A 19,872-nucleotide genomic window follows, 5' to 3' on the forward strand; every position below is an offset into this window, starting at 1 on the left:
TTGGGGCAAGTTCGATCAGCCACAAACAGTCAACCAACAGTCAATTTTGACTAGTAACCTAAGCATTAAATATTTATCGGGAATCAGGGAAAATTGGCCGGTGGTTAACTAATTGTCGCCGATCAAACTTGCCATTGGCTGCAGGTGCATTGTAGAAGGCTTATCCCCCTTTGATCCCTCCCCCTCGCACGTTGTAATGCGAGGTACGACTTCCTGTCATCGCAACTTTCATAATAATGTTCATGGAGATCAAAATTAATATTAAGTTATGGAGTAATATAAGTTCAATGACTCAAAGGTACAATGTATAAAGTTTTGTATAAATTATATTCCGGTATAATGTTATACATATTTATGGGACATGAATATCTCTGACCCAGCCGGTATATTCTTCCTGTTAATTGTCACGTCCCTGCGAAAGATATTTTACTACAGTTGACCATTCTCTATAATGGACAAGAGAATCAATTTACAGAGTTACATACATACTTGTTTTGATGGAGAGTTCGCAACAAAGCATTGTGAGTTTGACAGAGTTTTGAAGTTAAAAACAAAATTGGTCCCAACGTTTATCGTCAGTATTCGCTGACTTCATGGTTCTATAGCAACATAGAGTTCAATGTGTCCGTCTTTGTTTTGTGGGGCCATTTTGCCGTTATTACGTGCGCTCATATTTTTCGAGTGGCTGCTGGCGTGCAGACTGTAAACAGACAGTTTTGGCGCTCGGGCTTTCGCGGTTGGGATTGACAACCAGTCTTCATCAAGTTTTTTTCCCTCAAATATTACGAATCCGCATTTCGGCGTCCAAATACCTTGATTTCTCTGTCACGTCTGGGGGGAACAGTCCACTAATTCAAGCCACATTGAAAATAGTGTAAAATCAGCACTGTTCAGGGCCCAATAACATGCATACCAACATCCCTGAGATTCAGAAACACAAATGAAATTATTGCCTGGTCCCTAATCTTTTAATTTTTTTTTCAATTTTTTTATGGGTTAACCGATTACATTTTTAATTTTTCCCACAAAACAAAATCACCCCCGAAAAGTGATTTTTCCGAAGTCCGATTGCAGCCATTTTTCAAGTGGCAACCCTCAACTTTCCCGGGCACTTAGGACCATTTTTCAACCGTAGATTTTAGCCATTTTGCTGTCTTGAAAGCTGAAAGACCCAGGGAGTCGATCCTGGCAACGATTTACACAATCCCACCATTTTGTGGGCCAAACAGTCTCTTTTTTCAAAAGATACTGTGGGGGCGCTTTTAATGCTAATGAGCTGGCCAGAAATTCTCACCTGAATTAGTGATCTGCACCCTTGGGGATTTATCTCGCCGAAGTCAAACGGAGCCGCTCGTGCACTCTGAATAACCAACGTAACGTCATTAGCATCCATTTCATGGCAGTCAAAACCTCCTTTACACGTGGTGGAATGGGGTGCGTTATGCATTGGCACGTTTGACATCGTTGCACTTTCCCTCATGGCATCATGACGTATTTGCAAAAGACTTTTTACTGACGAAAATACTTTCAGCAGATAATAAAGAGAAGAGATACATGCAACGAATAGATTTGTTTTAACTACACCCAATGCTGTCAGTTTGTTTTCAGAGTAACAGAAACTTTACTTTTTCAGACATTTTCGTGACACAAAATACAATCAGAATTGTGACAATGAAGACTTTTTCTTTAAAGCAGTACATGTAGTTGAATGAGAACTGACAAGCAAATAAAACAATCAAACGACCAACGTCCAATACCGAGAATGACGATTGTAAGAATTATCATAATTTGAGGGCCCCATTTCCCCCACCCGGCATTCCTGAATTGTTATCTAGGATTAGTCTGTGTTTTTAAGAAAACACGTTCAATTGTCACTTGTTTTTTTGCTGATTTCCCTCGGCTTCGTAGTGATTTTGTTTGCTTTATAAAAGCATCTGTGTGAAGCGTATAGGCCATGTTACGGGAGACGTGTTCTATGAGATGTTCTATAGGTGATCCTGTCTCGAAACTATACCTCTGGTATGTGCCTATAATTTTTTATATGCATCCTGGTAATTGTACCGTCGTCGTAGTGTAGACATCCCCGCTTGTTTTCACCGTCGTGGAAGTGACAAGCTGAGAATCGGCCGAAGACACGGATTCCCTGCGCAACGACAGCGATTTTTGCGGGTGTCCAACACCCTGATCCCCGTCGTCGACAACTGAGTCTGGATAGCTGCCAGAAACCAGCGTGACTTCCTCGATGAACACCCGCCGGACCTTCACAATGTCCCCGATCACCGGCTGCTTCTTGAGGCACCGCGACACAGCGACCACAGATCCGTCTTTACGGCCCGGGAAGGACTGTTTCTTTTGGGGGGTTAGCGGCTGTCCTGACAAGGTGCGCATGTGGTATTTGGCTTTAGGGTCATTGGTCGCCTGTGCACATAAACTTTCTAGATCGGAGTCTCTGTGTATCTTGGGTGGATACCGCGTGTCGTGATTATTCAGTCCACGACTTTCTTCTCTGAGTCGGGAGACAGCTTGTAGGTCCAGCAGGGGTAGCTGTCTCCGACAGTCAGTGGTACTGTCTGAACCGCTACGGCGCCTCGATACCTTGTCACTGAACCGCCTTGCGTTATGGGCCAGGGATTGGGACCAGGAGCATCTCTTGAGTAGCGGAGGAGTGACACCTCTGGCCCCTGTCATTACGTCCCTGTGTTGGTGCTTAACATTGCTGGTCTCCGTTAGGTCTGTTGGGTGTTTGATGGAAAAAACCGACTGCCGTTTCAAGCTAATTTCGTGGTTAATCTGTAGCACTAAATGGCTGGAGATAGCAACCGGCTCATCAACATCCCTGTTACCTTGCCCGTGAGACTTCTGGACCTGCTCCCTCGGAATCACGATGACCGCGTCCACCTTGGATTTCCTTTTGCAACAGCACCGACAGCATGTCATCTTGCCAAGCAGCGCGAGAAGCTTGGGGTGTTTGGCTGCCAGATACACCTTGAACTCCTGCCGGAGCGATGTGTTCATAAACCCGTACATGACGGGGTTGAGCGAGGAGGTGCCGAATGTTAGCACCGCCGAGGCGTTGCGGCTCAGCGACTGGAACTCGGCCAGGTCAATCAGGGAGAGTGACGACACTATGTAGAGCGGGACCCAGATGAGAATGGTGCTGGAGACTACGAAGACGACCAGAAAGCCCACTTTGACCTGCACCTTCATCTGAACTGTGTACATGTGGCGGCTCTGGCGATCCTGTGTCAGGAAATTCTTCTTCAGGTGTCGTCGGAGCGAGACATAAAGGGTCACATAGCTGATGCAGATGATGGTAAGTGGCAGGAGGTAGCCGATGACAGAAAATAGAATACTTTGAGCTTTCCCTGTATGGTCGTCAGATATTGCATAGGCCATGAAGCGTGGCTCGTAGGTAAAGAGGTCATCCACAACATTGTCTGAAGAAGAAAAATAGAAGAGTAATAGCTCAGGTGACCCACTTCAGAGCCCGTACATTAGTCTCACTGTTGTAACTAACGGAAAATGAAGTCTTTAACAGATTATTGTTTGCATTAGCAACTACATGCAAGTTGACAGCTTTGCCTGTCAACTGATAAAAATGTTCCCTGCCGACACAGTGACTCCATGAGATTGACATCTGATTTATTGGATGTTCGGATGCATATGGAACTCACCGTGACTCAGGAAGGGCATTAGCGTTGTCAGGGAGGACTGCAACCAGACAAAGGCAATGATTTTGTAGGCGGTGGCAGGCGGTAGTCGCCGCTGAAGTGCCTCGGGCAGCATGATGGCCAGCGTCCGGATCACGCTGATTGCCGACTGGGTGAGCAAGGAGGCGACGATCAGCGTGCTCAGCATGTAGGCTGGTCCGTAAAAGCAACGGTGAAAGGGGAAACGGAAGCAACATGATTGACTTTACTATTTTTGCACTGTTTTGAATATCAACATTTTCAGTCAACCTTTAAAAGATTTGAAAATTTTGTTTCAAGAATTACGGCATACCCTTTATTTCTTAAGAGAACTGAGTCATATTTAGTTGAAAATAATTGTAAATTGCATTCCCCTCGTTTGAACACACCTTGTAAACAAAAATAGTCATTTTGACTGATAGTCATTTTACTGACTAAAATAACCAATTTAAATTAGTCAGACAGGCCAATGACTAATTTCAATTAGTCAGAAAGGCCGATGATTAACATTTTTTCGTCAAAGATTGGTCAAATATTAGTCAAATTTAACCAAAGTCAGTCACTGTTGACTAAATATTAGCCCTGTCTTGATTTATTAGTAATTGAGACGCAACTTTATACCCGTATTAGTCAGTTTGAGCACAAAATGACTAACCTTTGTTTCAATCAATCTCATCAAGTCAAGGCCAAAACACTGGAAATGCCTTCAAAATGCTTGCTATACGGAATGACTATAGTATTGAACCGAATGTCTAACTTTGTTTTCCCAAATCAGGACCCACATTACCTGCTATGCTAGCTTGTTATCGAGTCAGATAATTGTCATGAATGGGGATCTCACTGATTTGATTTGTTAAAATTAGACCTGAACGGTGAAAAGCACGAAGTGCACTGATCGGGCTAATGGGAAGTGGCAGCAATTTCTTTTAAAGGAAAACCCGCTCACATCTTGCAATGAACGTGCACGTCACGGAGTTAGCGTTGTAAGAGGCCGAAAGAGAAATAGTTTAATTGTATTACCAAAGTCTGTCGCCCTAAATACTGAGTGAAAGTGCAGAACTTGAATGGAGGACTGCGTGCATCTGCTCGCCATTAAAATTTCCATTTCATGTGTCTGCTTAAATTAATGGCCAAGTTGGTCATTTCAAGTTTGTTCTTTCATTCGGATCCATTACAACGCTGGTGTATTGGATGTTGTCAGTTATTTATTTTTGAATAACTTACTTGAGCACTGTTCAACCAACGTAGGCCTACAATCTGTATGATCGTGTGTTACATGCAAACAATACATATCTGTCTTTTAGACGTCTGATTTCCTCGTTTTTGTCTGTCATCCGTACAAAGTATATCGTATGTTTCTTATTCTGACATCTTTAACTGTAAAGAACCAGTCTGTTGGTTTTATTTTTCATTTTCTACTGTAAATTTATTTTGCTTTATTTTTTCACCAATGATATTTTACACCGCCAGTCCTGAAACAACTTCCCCGTTCGAGGCCAATGAATACCGCATAATGTGGAACCTTGAGTCAAAATCTGACATTTCTTGAAAGGGAACTCCAGGCTGGAAAAACTGAATAAGAGTTTAGCCTGGCAATAAACATTTCTAATGCCTGTTGGTCGGGAGTGTTCTTTTTTTTTTTTTTTGGTAGCGATGCGACCGTCATATGTACATTTCCTGGTCGTTCGCGAACCAGCGAAGTTAAGTTCCGACCAAAGCAGTGTCCGTTGCCGAGGCCATCCTGTTCGTAAGTGTGACGTCACTTCAGTTTAAACCACGCCCAATGCACACGTGCACTGCAAATAGGGTTACATGCATTGATTGCCGTTTACGTGGAACCATGGAACCGGAAGTTAACTCGCAACTTCTGGCTGAGTTTGTGCTCACGTTGAACAACTTCACGTTCAACAGTGAGCCCTACATTCAGACCAGTGGTGCGGCAATGGGCACACGGATGGGACCAAGTTATGCCTGTCTGTTTGTTGGCCACATCGAGGAGCAGATGCTGACCCAGTATCAGGGTGTGCAGCTGTTAATGTACCGGCGATACACCATATAGTTGGTGCTATTACCGGTACGCGTGATGACGTTGAGAATTTCTTACCGTTTGCATATGCTTTTCACCCAGCACTGCGCTATACATGTGATGTGTCACAGCCCTCTGTTACCTTCCTCGACGTGCGCGTCCAGATCTGTGCGCGGAAACTTGGCACAACCGTGCATTACAAAACCCACAGATTCCCACAGCTACCTGCAGTACCAATCGTCTCACCCCCTCAAGTGTAAGAACGCCATCTCTTACTCTCGGTTTCTTCGACTGCGTAGGATTTGTAGTAGCGATTGGGAGTTCTCTGCTCGTGGGAAGGAAATGCGAGGTTCTTCCAACAGCGCAGTTACCCTCCGGTATCACAGACCCTGCCTTCAACGCCGTATCTTCAATCCCGCGCAAAACAGCTCTTAAACCCACCGGGGCCAAGCAACGTGATTGCGTGCCCCTCGTACTCACATACCACCCTCGAAACATCCCGGTACGTAATGTTTTTCTTAAACATTTCCGTACACTCGGAAATGATGCGGCCACAGCTTCCATTTTCGCCAAATCCCCGATTTGCGCGTTTAGGTGCGATCGTTCTGTCGGGGACATGGTAGTACGTTCCCGTTTGGATTCCGTCTCGCCGTCAAAGCAGGCAGTAATTCCCCTTGTCAGCGCCCCAAATGTAACACCTGTCCCTACATAGATAACAGCCCGTCGGTCGTCGGCCCCCGCGGTAGCTCCAGCATACGCGGGGATCATACATGCATTACTAGCAATGTGGTTTATTGAATTACATGTCGTCGCTGTGGTAAACTGTACATCGGAGAGACCAAGCGTCGCCTGGGTGACCGCTTCGCGGAACACTTGCGCAGTGTGCGCCAACAAACACCTGGTCTCACTGTTGCGCAGCACTTTTGCGTGCCGCCACATACTCTCGGTGACGTAAGCGTCTGCATCCTGCGGAAAGCGTCATCTGGTGTACAGCGTAAGGAACTGGAGCAGTGCGTCATTTTCAAACTTGGAACGCTACATCCAGGGGAATGAACGTGGATTTTTCCGCGTTCATTCAAAACTGAATCTGCTTGCCCTGAAGAAGGTACTATATTACCGAAAGCTTGGCAATCACATATTTCAGAGCACTGATTTGATATTATATTCTCGTCGATATTCCACTTACGAACCGGGTTGGTCAAGGAGGTACGTAACACGCGCGCACCACCTGTCCAAGAGCTTGGTGCAACAGCAGTAATGGCTTCGAATTACACTCCACGCTAACACGGCACAGCATGATATACCCGCTACTAAGATTGCAACGCTCTCAGTCGTTTTTACGGGAACGAGATCACAGAACGGCGATGTTTTCACTCTAGGGTCGTAACTTATAAGTGTTTACTTGTAGAAATAAGTGTTTATCTATTATTTAATTTTCTTTGCGTAAAAAAGCCTGTATGGTCGTGAAAGTGTGAGAATAATCTGTCATGTATGAATCTCATGCCTCAATGCGTTAGAGTAGCAGTCTTGGCAAGTCCGTTTTACTTTTCACAGTATATTGGTGACACAGCGTAATCAAGACATCACCTTACAAACTTGCGAAGACTCGATACGAAAAAGAATGCTTGGCCCAGGCTCGAGGTAATTTTACTTCTCGATCTTATCGCAAACCTCATGTTTTCTGCACTGCTCACGCAATCCAGTCCAGGGCATTCCATCCAGTCCGTCGTTTTCTTGAATGTTGGGCAACAGAAAACCTACAAATAAAACTTTCTCTTTCTGAAATACCCTAGAATTCGTCGAACCTACTTCTTTCGTTCATATATTATACACAGGCTTGTTCGGAATTCCAGTGCAATCACAAAATGCATCGCACTCTGAAGACAGAAAAAGAGGATATTCCAGTAACTATGTACTTGAACTGGTTGGTAGTCCGGACGTGCATTTCCTTGCTTTCGATGGGTTACGGTGGCGACAGTGAGAAGATGCACCGAATTCATAACGTCAGGTCTGATTGATCATGCTGTGACTGCATGAAAAAGACGCCTTTCAGTAACTAACTTGATCCCTTAGTATATTAATTTCCGCTTGTTGATTGATCGGTTTTCCTTTGACTAGCAAGATTCATGCACTGGTGCGTTTTTCTTTGGCAGATACGTTTCCCTTTAAGAATGGGAAAAATCCAGAAATTGTCGAGAAAATAATGGTTTGTGGAAGAGCTAATAAAGGTGTTTCCCATCAGTTTAACTCTTGTATCCTCACCTTCAAAGGAAAGTTAAGGTGCCTTAATTTCGTCCCTAAATTTCTATGTATAGGCTTAAGCGTGGGGTTTGGTTTCAAATTTGCACCGTACAATATTTTGGGCTTGGGTGAGAGATTCACAATTACAAAATTGTAATTCTCCATGAATGAAAATGTGACAATAGTGCTGCTGAAAAAAGCAAATTGTCTTTATTTTATAATTCGTCTTATTTAAAGTACTTGTCATTTCAACTCAATTAGCGCAAAGAGAATAACTTTCTTCAAAGACGTAGTTAGGACTTGGATTAAAGGGTGAAGACGATGATGTTTGAAAGCAAAGCCACGGCATAATTACCTTCAAGAAAAGTATTTTATGCTTTGATGTTCCTGGGTAATTTTGCTGTTTCGCTTGAATAAACGACACAGCAAAATACTTAACAATTTGAGATCATCCTTGCATTTATTGAATGTGAGATGTTCTAAAAGTAGCTTTAAATCTTATTATCGGTATAGTTAAAGGGTTAAATTTTTAAACGAAATTCTTCCATCGAAGAACTTGAATGACCAAATCATTGAACTAAAAAACAAGATGAAAATTTCTTGCTTCGATACCACTTTCATAGACCGATCTTGCCGTGAATGCTACCAAGTAAAACAAATTAAAATGCCGCTAACGGAAGTTACACAGCAAACTTACCGAAATGATGCAAGTCTGAAACCAGATTGCATAGTTAGACCCGTACCTGAGGAAGTTTTGGGATGGAACTGAACTTTACCATCAAATATGGATGGAATTGCTTAACAGGGATATAGTGCACGTGTTAAAATAATCAAAAACAACAATGAACTCGACGGTAAGAATTAAGAGAATACTTGTTACTGCAAAGCTCGAAGTTTTTGTTTTGCTCTTTGATATGGTTCTGTGGGGCTTGGCAAAAGAAAAACCAACCTCTTGTTAAAACGCAAATGGAAGAGTGTTCGTGCGGCAGCGCTAAATGAAAGATCATGACATTCAGGTCAGCTTGTGGATTTAGACATCAACGCTAAAAGGCCTTGGCTTCTCACGCTTTCTGTTCTGTGAAAAATGAAACCAAAATACACCCTCAACGTTCAGTTCGAACCAAATTCACGTCTTGAGCAAGTGGAATATTGACGGTGATATGTAGCCCCGAGACAACCATTTGTATTGCATTCCTATGCAGAGTAGAAAAAGGTTCATTTAATTAACGAACAATTCACTGCTACTGTGCATCGAAATCAGTGTCATATCTTTGGTTTGGACAACAACGGTTGGGATAGGCTGTTGAGGTCAAGCATGGAAGCCCGCTCCTGAGTTCTTGACCACTCAAGGAAGAAAATGACCACCCCCAAGAAAAATTGAATGAAATGATATTAAAGCACGCAAATATTGCTGTGTTACGTCATGAAAAAAGGGGATGGAGTTGTGTTTATTTATACTTCAGTGATAAAAGTCGAAAGATCTTTATTGCATTTCACTGCAGTGTGGAAGCCGAGGCATTTTAACAACAGATTTATCTGCTGCTGCTGCTCAAATCTGCAGTCTGGCTAACAACAAATAGACTTTTGAAGGCGCAGCTTGCCGCAGAGAAATTGTAATGCACGTAATTTATTGTTGCACAGTATGATCCCAGCTAGTTCACATATCGGACTCATCGTGACCAAGGCACTTACCGGCTGCCTTGCAGAGTTCGTTTGGGACATGGACGTCCCCGTTGCTTGCTGTGAAGAAAACAGACAACGGAATGCAGGCGAGGGTCATGGTCATGTCCACTACCACCAGGTTGAACATCAAGAGATGCATGGTGGTGCCGGGGCGCTTGGACTTCAGTAGCATCAGTCCGTTCAGCGCGTTGGACGTTACCCCGACGATGCAGATCAAGAGGAGAAGCGTGACGCGGAAGGCCACCTCGCCGGGGGGCAGGACCCACGGCAACGGGGCATCGCTGGTTGATATCTGGTTGGTCCCAGAGCCCGTGAGTTGGTCAGTGAATGACATATTTACTGCGGTGAATGTCTGTTCCTGAAGCAGATGTTGGCATCAAAATTGAGAGCATTTGGGTTCTTTGTTCTTACGATAGTCCCTGCTCCTTTTATGTTATGGATTCGGCATTGCTCCTGAAGTCGTTTGCTTAAACGTTTATAGGAGCAGACTCATTTCAAAGCGACACATAGTGAGTTTTTCGTTCTGGACGCTGAACAAATGCACTTAATCATAAACCCTTTTTATGATCCTGTTCGTGTAGTCTTTAGAGAGTGGACAGCAAGCAGTCTTAACCATCTTCACTCAGCATGGTTTTCTGCCAATCTTCCGTCACACCAAAGATTATGGTCCTTGAGGCCATTTCAACTCTACCGTTGAAATGGAATTCAGTCACGTCTTGGCTGCAGTGCGAATGGCTTTTGGTGTACATATACTTGCTGCGGACTTCGCTGCGAGCGCAGGTACTTCAAAATTTCGACGGCAAAAGTCTAACGCAGTGCTGCCCGAAGTGAGTGCAAGGATCATTGCAGCATCAAAAGACTTGTCGTGTTCATTTGTTGCACAAACACGCCTTCGGTTAAAGTGCAACTTGGCTGGCAGTGAGAGGCAGTTCAAGCCCTAGCAGGCCTGCTTATCTACTGGTTTCCCCGAGCCTCGGTTATTACGCACTAACTTCACTTCCTCGCGAGAACTGGCGCCCTTTTTATTCCGGTTTTGTAACTGCTTCGTCTCAAAGTTCAACGAGGCACAGACTTCACCCGTTGCCATGGACAGGAAGGGCATGCATCGACTGTGGATGTGCCGTGCATTTTGGCATGTTGAACGACGTTCACTTCTTATTTTTAGGTATCAATTCTGACGATTTATTTCAGAATACGGTAAAAGGCACTTGAAAATCCAAGACGGCCCTAAATACACGGTGCAGTCCATCTTCATTTCCAGATGTCAAGGGCTATTACCACATAATATTTACAATGACAATAATGACATCAACGTATTAGCGGCGCTTTTGATTCTCCTTTGGGTTGTGACAAACAATTTATGTGTCATCTAAGTGTTTTCCAGTCTTTATCAGAGCGAGTTTTCAACCCGTTGACTTAATTGCGGTCTTAAAAAACAAGGAATGAAATTATCATTTTTTGACACAATGCAATTCCATTCAATACAAAAACAGTGCCGGTAATCGATCCCGACAGTGAAATATTTCCTGCATTAGATCTGGAGTAAAAAAAAAATTCATCCTTGATCAAAGCATCCACAAGCGAATTGCTCCCAGAGAACACCTCACGAACTCTCACAACTGCACACCGACGCAGAGAGCTGGTACACTTATAGTTTGTTAACCCATGCTTATCAATGTCCCGTGCTTTACTCCAGATACATCAACTTGGTTTTTTGTTTTGTTCTGTGAGCTTTTTTAACGGAGAAAACCGTCAAACAGTAATGCCAGTCGCCAATAATAATAATTCTGTGAATTCACAAATTGCCAGAGAGGTCTGATTTCATGGGAGTTTCGTGGTGGTATTTCTGGATGAGGCTTAGTACATTTGAGCCAAAAAATGCTATTAAGTATAACATCTGAAATGGTACGGAAAGGATGGCCGTATATAGTAACCCCAAACTCATGCATCCATACATCCACCCCACCAAACTAACAAGAGAAAGAAGGAAGTCCAAACTCTATAAAGTCATATTCTTTGGTACCTGTCCTTACCTTGTCGGTATTTTATTCAAGATCTACACAAGATCTACCCTGCCTTTAGTCAGTCGGTTACTTATTTCTGCGTGATTGTATATGATTACACTATGATATTTCACAAATCATTCATTATAGGTTCAAAGTGTACGGCACACTGCAGGTGATTACGACGCATGATTCAAAGTCATCACCTGCTTGACATTTTCATTGCAGAGGTCGAAAAAATAGAGATATATAGCATTTTGTTAATCGCTGACATCACTGCAAATGTGACTGACTGATTCACCACAGGAACTTTTACAGGGAAAACCATCACGAGATGTTTAATTAATGTCCCTTATTTTGTGTCATTATCGTAACCTTGTTGATGACGTCATGTTTTGCATCTAACTTTCACAATACATTTCCCATACGATTGTCATTCAATGGACTGTTACCAATCTACCAATCCCCCGATGGGGGATAAGTAACATGTTACAAATCCTTGATAGCCGAAGTTTTTTTTTTCTTTGCCCTGTATCTATCTTTATGCAATCTGTGCAAATGAGCTTAACGGCCCATGGTACCTGTACGTAGGCCTAGAGGCATAATGTATACCCTAGTCGTTGACCCGCCAAACTAATATTTACATTAAAAATGGAAACTGCCATGTCGGAATTACAGAAAACAATATGTGCAGAAGTTTTTATCCATATTACACTATAAAACTTTGAAAGATTTAAAAAATCATTTCAACCACTGGTCAGCTTTACATGAAATTATAGGCATATCTGATTAGTGTTTACCAACGCCAGAAAAGAGAAGATGGACCAGGCAATATGTGGTTGACCTCCAATTATCGGATATTATGAAATCGGCCAATAAAGCCGGTTAATGTTTCCTATCGAAAATAATAAAATGCTACAAACGGGATAATGACTGTCTTTAACGTCGAGTTTAATGGTTAAGTTTACACCTACTTAATAAACATGATGAAAGAAGCGTTGAGCAATAAATGGGTAAAAATTGATTCCATAAAACCCAACTCTGTATTCAAATTGCATTAACCAATAACTCATAAGAAAATGGAATGCTTAACACAGGTTAGTGTAAGTTACAAATTACCAATTCGAGTTATGGCCTTGGAGTGCTTGCAAATAGCAAAATGGTTATCAAGAATGGTCACTCGTGATATGATAAAAAAATCCGCAACTGGGAGTTTTTTTCCTGCCATTCTCTCAGGCCGTGTACGCATTGCGGCTGCAGCTTCAGTTATTGTCACCATTTCCACGCAGTTGTCAAAACGCATCGAATTCACAACGGTATTCAAATTAATAATTAGTCATCCGCACGTTATTTCTCGTCGTGAGATTTCAAGTGGCTGTACATGCTGTAGCCGTGAAATTGGCTCATATCACCATATGTGGAGTGCATGTGTCCAAATCGGTTGATGTGATCGTATTCGGACTGTGGGGTTAAATGAGAGTAATTGGGGCTCTGTGCCTCGTGCGCGCGTTGACGTTTGACGTGATTGTACCCCTCGGTTTCGCTGCTTTCTCCTTGCGAGGTTGTCTCCGAAGTCTCGTCGTCTTGGTTACCAAATGGTGGTTCCAGTGTGAAATAGTAGGGCCCTTTTGGAGGACTATGTACATCTGATTGGTTACCTTGTAGCCCACGTGACTGCATGTCGTCCCTCGTAGTTTCAGGATCCTCTCCTGCCTTTTTGGTGCCATGTCCGTCCCTTGGGGCGAACCCTTCAAGCGCAATAGTCTCTTTTCCATGTGGGGCCTCCGTATTTTGACGCGGTTGTCTACTCGGTGGGCTTTCCTGTTCCAAAACAAAATACTGATGGCCGCCACGAGCCTCCTTCCCTTCGACTTCTGGTGGTGGAGGCGACAGCATTACGTCATTGGCCGAGTCACCGCACGACCGACAGGGGGTGCCACCATCGCCAGATAAGCTAGGAAACGTCATCCCTTGAATTTGGTCCATGGGAAAGGGCACGCCATATATGGGATTAAGTGTGTCATTCGTTGCCGACTGCTCAATGTTGGACTCACTCGGTGAAGCTTTTGGCCGTTTCTCCAAATGTCTACTGCTACCATCTGATAGTTTAAGAAATAACATGGAAAGAGAAGAGCTTTGTAAATGGAGTGATGTCTGTGAATGATTTGTGACTATTCAAATTTGAATAGCTCGTGTTGCAACGCCATTGGTTTGATCAAAATAATTGTTAGGACGTATCATTTGTTCGTGATGTCTTTTATTTGCTTAACTTCAGGTGCGCCGGCCGAATGACTTGTAGGGGGCGGATGTTCAGAATTTTAGGAAGTCCGTTGAGACTTAAACGAAAACTTTCTATTAAAGTGTTCTTGCTATCATGCAAAGCCCTCCGTATTTTGACGCAGTTGTCAAACAAAATACTGATGGCCGCTACAAGCCTCCTTCCTTCGACTTCCAGTCGTGGATGGACCAGACAGCATTGGGTGCGTTCGATTAGCTTACACTTGTCAGCCAAACTTACACAGAGCGTTCGTTTAACCATCACGTGATCTTCGTGCCTGCTGCCCTGGTGTCAGCCAAAAGTACTCCGGCTGGCGAGCGGGTCTCTGGAGGTTCCCCGAGTGTGATGACGTCACGGATGGACTGTTCGTGCATGGACATGATGGAAAGTGACGGGGACTTGACCTTTTCCCAGAATGCTTTGGCAAATACACAGCCGCGTTCGATTAGCCTCATCTCGAAGCTTCCGTTGCATGTAACACTGGTGTAAAGAGGGAAGCTAATCGAACGCACCCATTACCTGCTTCCCGTCTTCGGCCATGTCGCTGTGCGATCGACAGGGGGCGCTACCATCGCCGATTAAGTTAGGAAACGTACCTTGAATTTCGTCCATGGGAAGGGGTACGCCATATATGGGATTAGATGTGTCATTGGTTGCCGGCTGCTTAATGTTAGACGTATTCGTTGAAGTCCTTGACTCTGTCTCCAAATACTTGCTGTTCTTATCTGATGGTATAAGAAATGACATCAAAAGGTCGAAAAGCTTTGTAAATGGAATGCGGTAGTGTAATGTTTTGTGACAATTGTTGAAATCTGACAAACTCGTTTTACAGCGCCAATCCGACAAACTTGTTTTACAACGCCATTGGTTCTGAGACCAAAATAAGTGTTCGGCTCTAACCATTGTTTGTGATATCATTTTTAGTGTCATTTGCTTGACTGATTTACCTCAGTTGTGTCGAAGATCGTGCGGGGTGCTGGTGTTTGGAATTTTAATCAGAAAGTCCATTGACACAAATCGAAACCTTTCCAGCACAACATTGTTGTTTTCATGTTGGGCCTCTGTATGGACACAGTTGTCCACTTGTTGGGCTTTCCCACTCCAAAATAAAATACTGGTGGCCGCCACGAGCCCTCTTCCCTTGGACCCTGAGTGGTGGATCCGACGCATTACCTTCTGACCGTCATCGGCCGAGTCGTCGTAAGACCGACAGGGGGCGCTACCGTCACCAGTTAAGCTGTTAAGCTGGCAAACTTCTTACCTTGAGTTTGGTCCATGGGAAGGGACACTTCGTATATTGGATTAGATGTGTCAGTAGCTGCCGACCGCCCAATGTTGGATGCAGTCGATGGTCCCGTAGGTTGTTGTTCCGAATGCATTCTTTCTCCATCTGATGGTATAAGAAATAAAAATCGACTGGAAGAAATGCAGAAACGGAGTGCAGTTTGTGTAAAACCCGTCCAAACTTGGGAAGCTCGTTTTTTAATACCCCGTTGGTTCTTCGACCAAAATTATAATGTTAGGCTCTATAATTTGTTCGTAACATCATTTTTTCTTATTTGCTTGACTTAGTTTCCCTCCGATGTGTCAAAGGATTTGTGGGGTGCCGGTGTTTAGAATTTAAGAAAGTGTACTGATACTAAAACAAAATAATATTTGAGAATGTTTTAGAGGCTTTCGTTTTAAAAGATGAATGGTCACCTTGTAGCCCGTTACTCAAGTAAAGTGAGCCGACGACATGTGCCCTATTAAAGAAACAAACAAAACTGAGCTCACCTTTACGCCTTCTTTCACCGCTGTTGTTATTCCCACTTAGGAGAAATAAAAGTAAAAGAAGAATGTCTGAAAACCTAGAATTATAAAAAATAATGGGAGAGGCCTACCGTTCTCTGAAAGTGTACCTATCAATGCTTTGGTAAAGCCTCTGGTTACACACTCAACTGCTTTAGAAACCATATTGAAATAATGCACATGTAGAAGCGGGTGCCTTTGAAAAAGAGCGGTACAATTACTGCACTGTTGCAGGTGTTTTTGACACACCAGATCAGACACCGCGATTAAAGTCTGGTGTCCTGCACTCGGATTTGAGTTTACATTTTCTGTATCACGATTGCATACGTACTAGTTGGGCGCTGAAGTCAGGCAGCTTAGTGTCTAACGAAATCATATAGATTCAGTCAAAAGAAGTATGGACTCGCATTGTTTTCTTGAAAAGTGTTATATTAGCCTTGAAATGCACAGTAGCTGAAAAGTTTCAGAAGTCTGAAAGCTTTTTCTGTAACACTTCAATGTTATTTTTGAGTGCTGTTTTGATGAAATAGAGATCCATGCCCAAGAAAGGAATCTTGTTGTTACATTGTATATCTGTATCAATACTGTTGAAACATTGCACAGTCTAAAAAGTTACGTTCAAGTATTCTTGTTCCTGAAATTGTTCTAGCCATTTTCAAATTCGGAGATATTGATTTCTCGTGAGAAAAAAAAATGAGAAAAAAGTGTTTGGACTAGTCATCCGGACATGGATAATTTTGGGGTGCCTACGTGATGGGTCTTCTCCAGCACATCAGTCTACTTTTCGGGCAGAAGCAAAATACAACGAGGCCAACAGTAAGCAGCAGCATTATTGGAAGGATGCTTCCGAGAATCACTGCCTGTATGTTGGTCTGAGCAGACGGCGACGGCACGGTCGGAGTAAGAGTCGATAACTGCGTGTTGGAAGTGAAAGTTGATACCTGCGTTGTGGAGCCCTTTGTCGTCGCCTGTTCTTGTCGCTGTTCGGTGCAACTGCCAAATGAAACAAAGCACCTGAGTGTGATTGCTAATCATGCATAAATGCAAATCACATATTTAGACCAAAGACGACATAATGTTCTGTAAATAAACCCATTTTCTTTAAATAAAGCTTTAAAATCATTCAAATCTGATTAGTCTGAGGGACTCAGACCTCACGGGGTATAGCTACATGGGCAAGAAAACTTGCTGGTCGTAATTGCTCAAATAATTACTGTTAGCAGACAGTCGACCAGACTGAAACTGTTGAAAAAAATGACATCCCTATACCCAGCAAGATATGGGACGGAGGGGTACCCCTCTACATGTCCAATCCTTATACACACCCTAGACTATTGTTACCTAACACGTCCCCCCCCCCATGTCTAAAAGAATTCCAAAGATTCCGATCAAATAATGGCCAAGACAAGGGTGGGGCGTTCTCCGTCCATATCTTGCTTCAAATAGACAAAGACAGGTGCATTTACAGCGTGCCCCCTTTTCTGTGAGGCATGCAGGTGTACATTAGTGTAAAGATGATTTATTGTGTCTTTGGCATTTTTCTCAATAAACACAGTTGGCCTACAACAGTTGCATAACTCGCATGGGTCCCATGAAGAAAAGAGAATCCTCAACTTGTTCGTTCATTGACGGCCTGTATAAACACATTGCAGCAAAATGTCTTGTTTGACCTAAGAAAATAGAAGAGGGAAAGTTCTCGGTTTCCTCGGTAAAACGCCTACTAGCTGACACAGACTTGGAAAATTGAACTGAGGGGACACTTTTGATTACTTTTTTCCTGGAACAGCGTCAGGGATACCCTTGCAGACGCAGTAGATTCTGTTTGACTGGGAGCTGTCGTACAAACAGATGTCGTCACCATCCTCGGACTCGCACTCTGTGACGTTGGCGTCTTCGAAATGACAGATCTCGCACCGCTCTTGTTCACATGGAAAATCTGCTCGGGAGTGACATATTAAACTCAAAATAAAATCATCCCAGTTCTTCCCGTAAAACACCTCTCTCTTTTCCAGCTTTCTCGATTGAGTAAGGCTCGTTGCCTATGATTTAATTTAGAGTTGTAGCTTTGGAAACTCGTTTGTTCTTCGATCCATCTTCTCTGGCAATGGCTTGAATCTAATACCCTAAATATTTTCAAAGACAAACGCCAACCTTCGGTATTGTAAAGGCTGTCGACTCTGCTGAATGTAATGAAATGAAATGTTTTGGAATATCTATGTAAATGGTCCAACATCGGTGCAAGAGAACAGCGCGGTAGCTGACTACTAGACGCCATGAGGACAAGGTCTGGTCAAAGGCCGATCCCTCGAGTTGGAGATGGGCGCCGTTGGTAGGGAAACGGACATTTGTTGTCAAAAGGTAAGGTGTACAGTACATTATAGACAATGTTGAAAAGCAGACATGAGCGCTGTACATAATGAGCCCCTAATAGGACCAAAAGAAAGGGAGCAATTTCCCAGGCAACGGAGACTCCTTTGGTCGGAGCTGCACTTCACGGGTTCACAAACGACTATGAAATGCACGCGTTACGATTGCGTCGCCACCAGCAAATACGAACACTCTCGACCAACCTGGCTCTTTTCAAACGATACGGGAATGCTTCTGCTCAAGGCGGATAGAGTTGTGCGTTTAAGAAACCCTCGTTTCATCTCTTTTCTTACAAAGCGTTTCATGTCTTATACGGCATTTGGGACTACAGGTCGGGATTTTTAACTGCTGTTTTGGACTCTACTTGTAATTTGGTCAAGTGTTCCATGTTAATGGAGTTTGTATGTCATACACCCGCAAACCTGATGTCGAGGGAAGGAAAATCCTTGGCTCTTTCACTATGGCGAAGAAGGCGTGTGGCAAAATTTGAACAATTACCAAAACAGGCTAGTGAAACTCTTCATAGTGCTTACTGTGTGTATTGCAAGTATCGCGGTAGCATTCGCCATCTGCGGCATCTTCACCAGTCTCGGAGGAGCAACAGCTCTGCCGACACAACATACATCTCGTTGATCGTGGAATTCTACACGGTTGACATGAGCCGTTACATCTTCTAAAGGGAAATGACACAGTTATTTTGGCACTGGTGTTTATAGCTCTGAAGTGGGGCTACAACTGTAGTTGACTCGTATGCAGTCCTGATCAATGTCAGTAAACGTTTGTTAATCTCTCTCAGTGGGACGAGGTGTCACTGAAAGTAATGGAATAGTCGGTAATGGAATGGATGGGGTACTTATTTCCAAGTGATCATCACATGAAAACAGGAGAGTTTCGTCGGTGATACTTTGATAGTATTGTTAAATTGTAGTCGAATCAAAACTTTTTGGATGGTTAACCCAGCAATGGGTAGAATTTGACCTGAAATGTGTCCTTAAGTTAGCAACTATCTTCACAGTAAAATGCCATCGGAATAGGAAAGGTATTTAAAGATATCATTGCACAACTAGAGTCTATGGAGTCGATAACAGTCTCACATGCATATTAAAGAGATGTGTGGCAATTTTAACAATCAACACACCTGTTACAAAGAAATCTTCTCATGTTCTCCGACAGGTGAGGTGACAAAACATGGCCGGCTTCAGATGTCGAAAAAAATTCTCCCGCAAGAAACAGCACGAGAAGCACCCCGCGGGTTCGGAGTTTAGGAAGTCCCGCCATCGTTTATCACGAAGTCGAACAGTCATATAAACTCCGGCGTCCACTCTCAGAACCGACTAGCCTTGTACGCTTCATTCGGGGTTCTTTTGCACAATACCAATGCTTGTAACCCGCAGAATTTTGTCTAGGGCAGCGTTAGGCTTGTTCATATGGCTTTCAAACGGCACGTAATCCTCAAGAATTTTGAGAGAATGATTCCACTTCGGTCAGATTCAGGTATGATATAACTGACTCCAGATCACCTTGTAATGTTTGGTAGGTTTGTGGACATTACTGTCTTTGCACTTCCTTTACAGATAAGTCGAGTCATCGTTACACGGAGTAGTGGGGCAGATTGCGTGAGTGTTGTTAAAAAATAAATGCCATGAACAATAGCAGAATTAGACTAAATCCCTCTACAAGCCACTGCCACCCAAAGCCGGAAATGATGTCTAACGACCTGATGAAACGAATAACCCTGTTCCTTCCTGTAACATTTCCAGTTGCAAGGTTTAAATGCATTAACGTCAAAGGGCA

General features: G+C 43.4%; 2 protein-coding genes across 3 annotated transcripts; both read right to left on the reverse strand.

Moving 5' to 3' along the window:
• Nucleotides 1–1,597: 1,597 nt before the first annotated feature.
• On the reverse strand, nt 1,598–10,617 carry LOC110989913 (uncharacterized). The gene is made up of 3 exons (XM_022254610.2): nt 9,649–10,617; nt 3,675–3,863; nt 1,598–3,437 (listed from the first exon to the last, which is right to left on the reverse strand). Exons 1-3 carry the CDS (start codon nt 9,971–9,973, stop codon nt 2,038–2,040), a joined length of 1,914 nt encoding a protein of 637 aa, XP_022110302.1. The 5' UTR covers nt 9,974–10,617; the 3' UTR covers nt 1,598–2,037.
• A 1,029-nt stretch (nt 10,618–11,646) lies between these two features.
• Nucleotides 11,647–19,356, reverse strand: LOC147795458 (uncharacterized). Of its 2 annotated transcripts, none has more exons than XM_087131883.1 (8): nt 19,217–19,356; nt 18,612–18,751; nt 17,482–17,647; nt 16,653–16,704; nt 15,697–15,731; nt 15,182–15,310; nt 14,517–14,645; nt 11,647–13,741 (listed from the first exon to the last, which is right to left on the reverse strand). In XM_087131883.1, the coding sequence occupies exons 2-8, from the start codon at nt 18,654–18,656 to the stop codon at nt 12,990–12,992; spliced, it is 1,308 nt and encodes a 435-aa protein (XP_086988009.1). In that variant the 5' UTR covers nt 18,657–18,751; nt 19,217–19,356; the 3' UTR covers nt 11,647–12,989. The 2 variants fall into 2 exon arrangements, with proteins under 2 accessions (XP_086988009.1, XP_086988008.1); XM_087131882.1 differs by having other exon boundaries at nt 16,462–16,704.
• Between the last annotated feature and the right edge of the window lie 516 nt (nt 19,357–19,872).

Source organism: Acanthaster planci, unplaced genomic scaffold (genome assembly GCF_054643075.1).
Source record: "Acanthaster planci isolate LZ-2023a unplaced genomic scaffold, COTS_SCS Contig24, whole genome shotgun sequence".
NCBI classification, from domain to species: domain Eukaryota; kingdom Metazoa; phylum Echinodermata; class Asteroidea; order Valvatida; family Acanthasteridae; genus Acanthaster; species Acanthaster planci.

What these genes read in the sequence shown, in the direction of transcription:
- LOC147795458 (XM_087131882.1), bottom strand. Translation starts at nt 19,356, where the DNA reads ATGGCGGGACTTCCTAAACTCCGAACCCGCGGGGTGCTTCTCGTGCTG. An exon ending in AGAAGATTTCTTTGTAACAG is followed by an intron (nt 18,752 to 19,216) that starts GTGTGTTGATTG and finishes ATTTCCCTTTAG; the next exon opens with AAGATGTAACGGCTCATGTC. An exon ending in CGGTGAAAGAAGGCGTAAAG is followed by an intron (nt 15,311 to 15,696) that starts GTGAGCTCAGTT and finishes TTATACCATCAG; the next exon opens with ATGGAGAAAGAATGCATTCG.
- LOC110989913 (XM_022254610.2), bottom strand. Translation starts at nt 9,973, where the DNA reads ATGTCATTCACTGACCAACTCACGGGCTCTGGGACCAACCAGATATCA. An exon ending in CGAACTCTGCAAGGCAGCCG is followed by an intron (nt 3,864 to 9,648) that starts GTAAGTGCCTTG and finishes TTTACGGACCAG; the next exon opens with CCTACATGCTGAGCACGCTG. An exon ending in AATGCCCTTCCTGAGTCACG is followed by an intron (nt 3,438 to 3,674) that starts GTGAGTTCCATA and finishes TTTCTTCTTCAG; the next exon opens with ACAATGTTGTGGATGACCTC.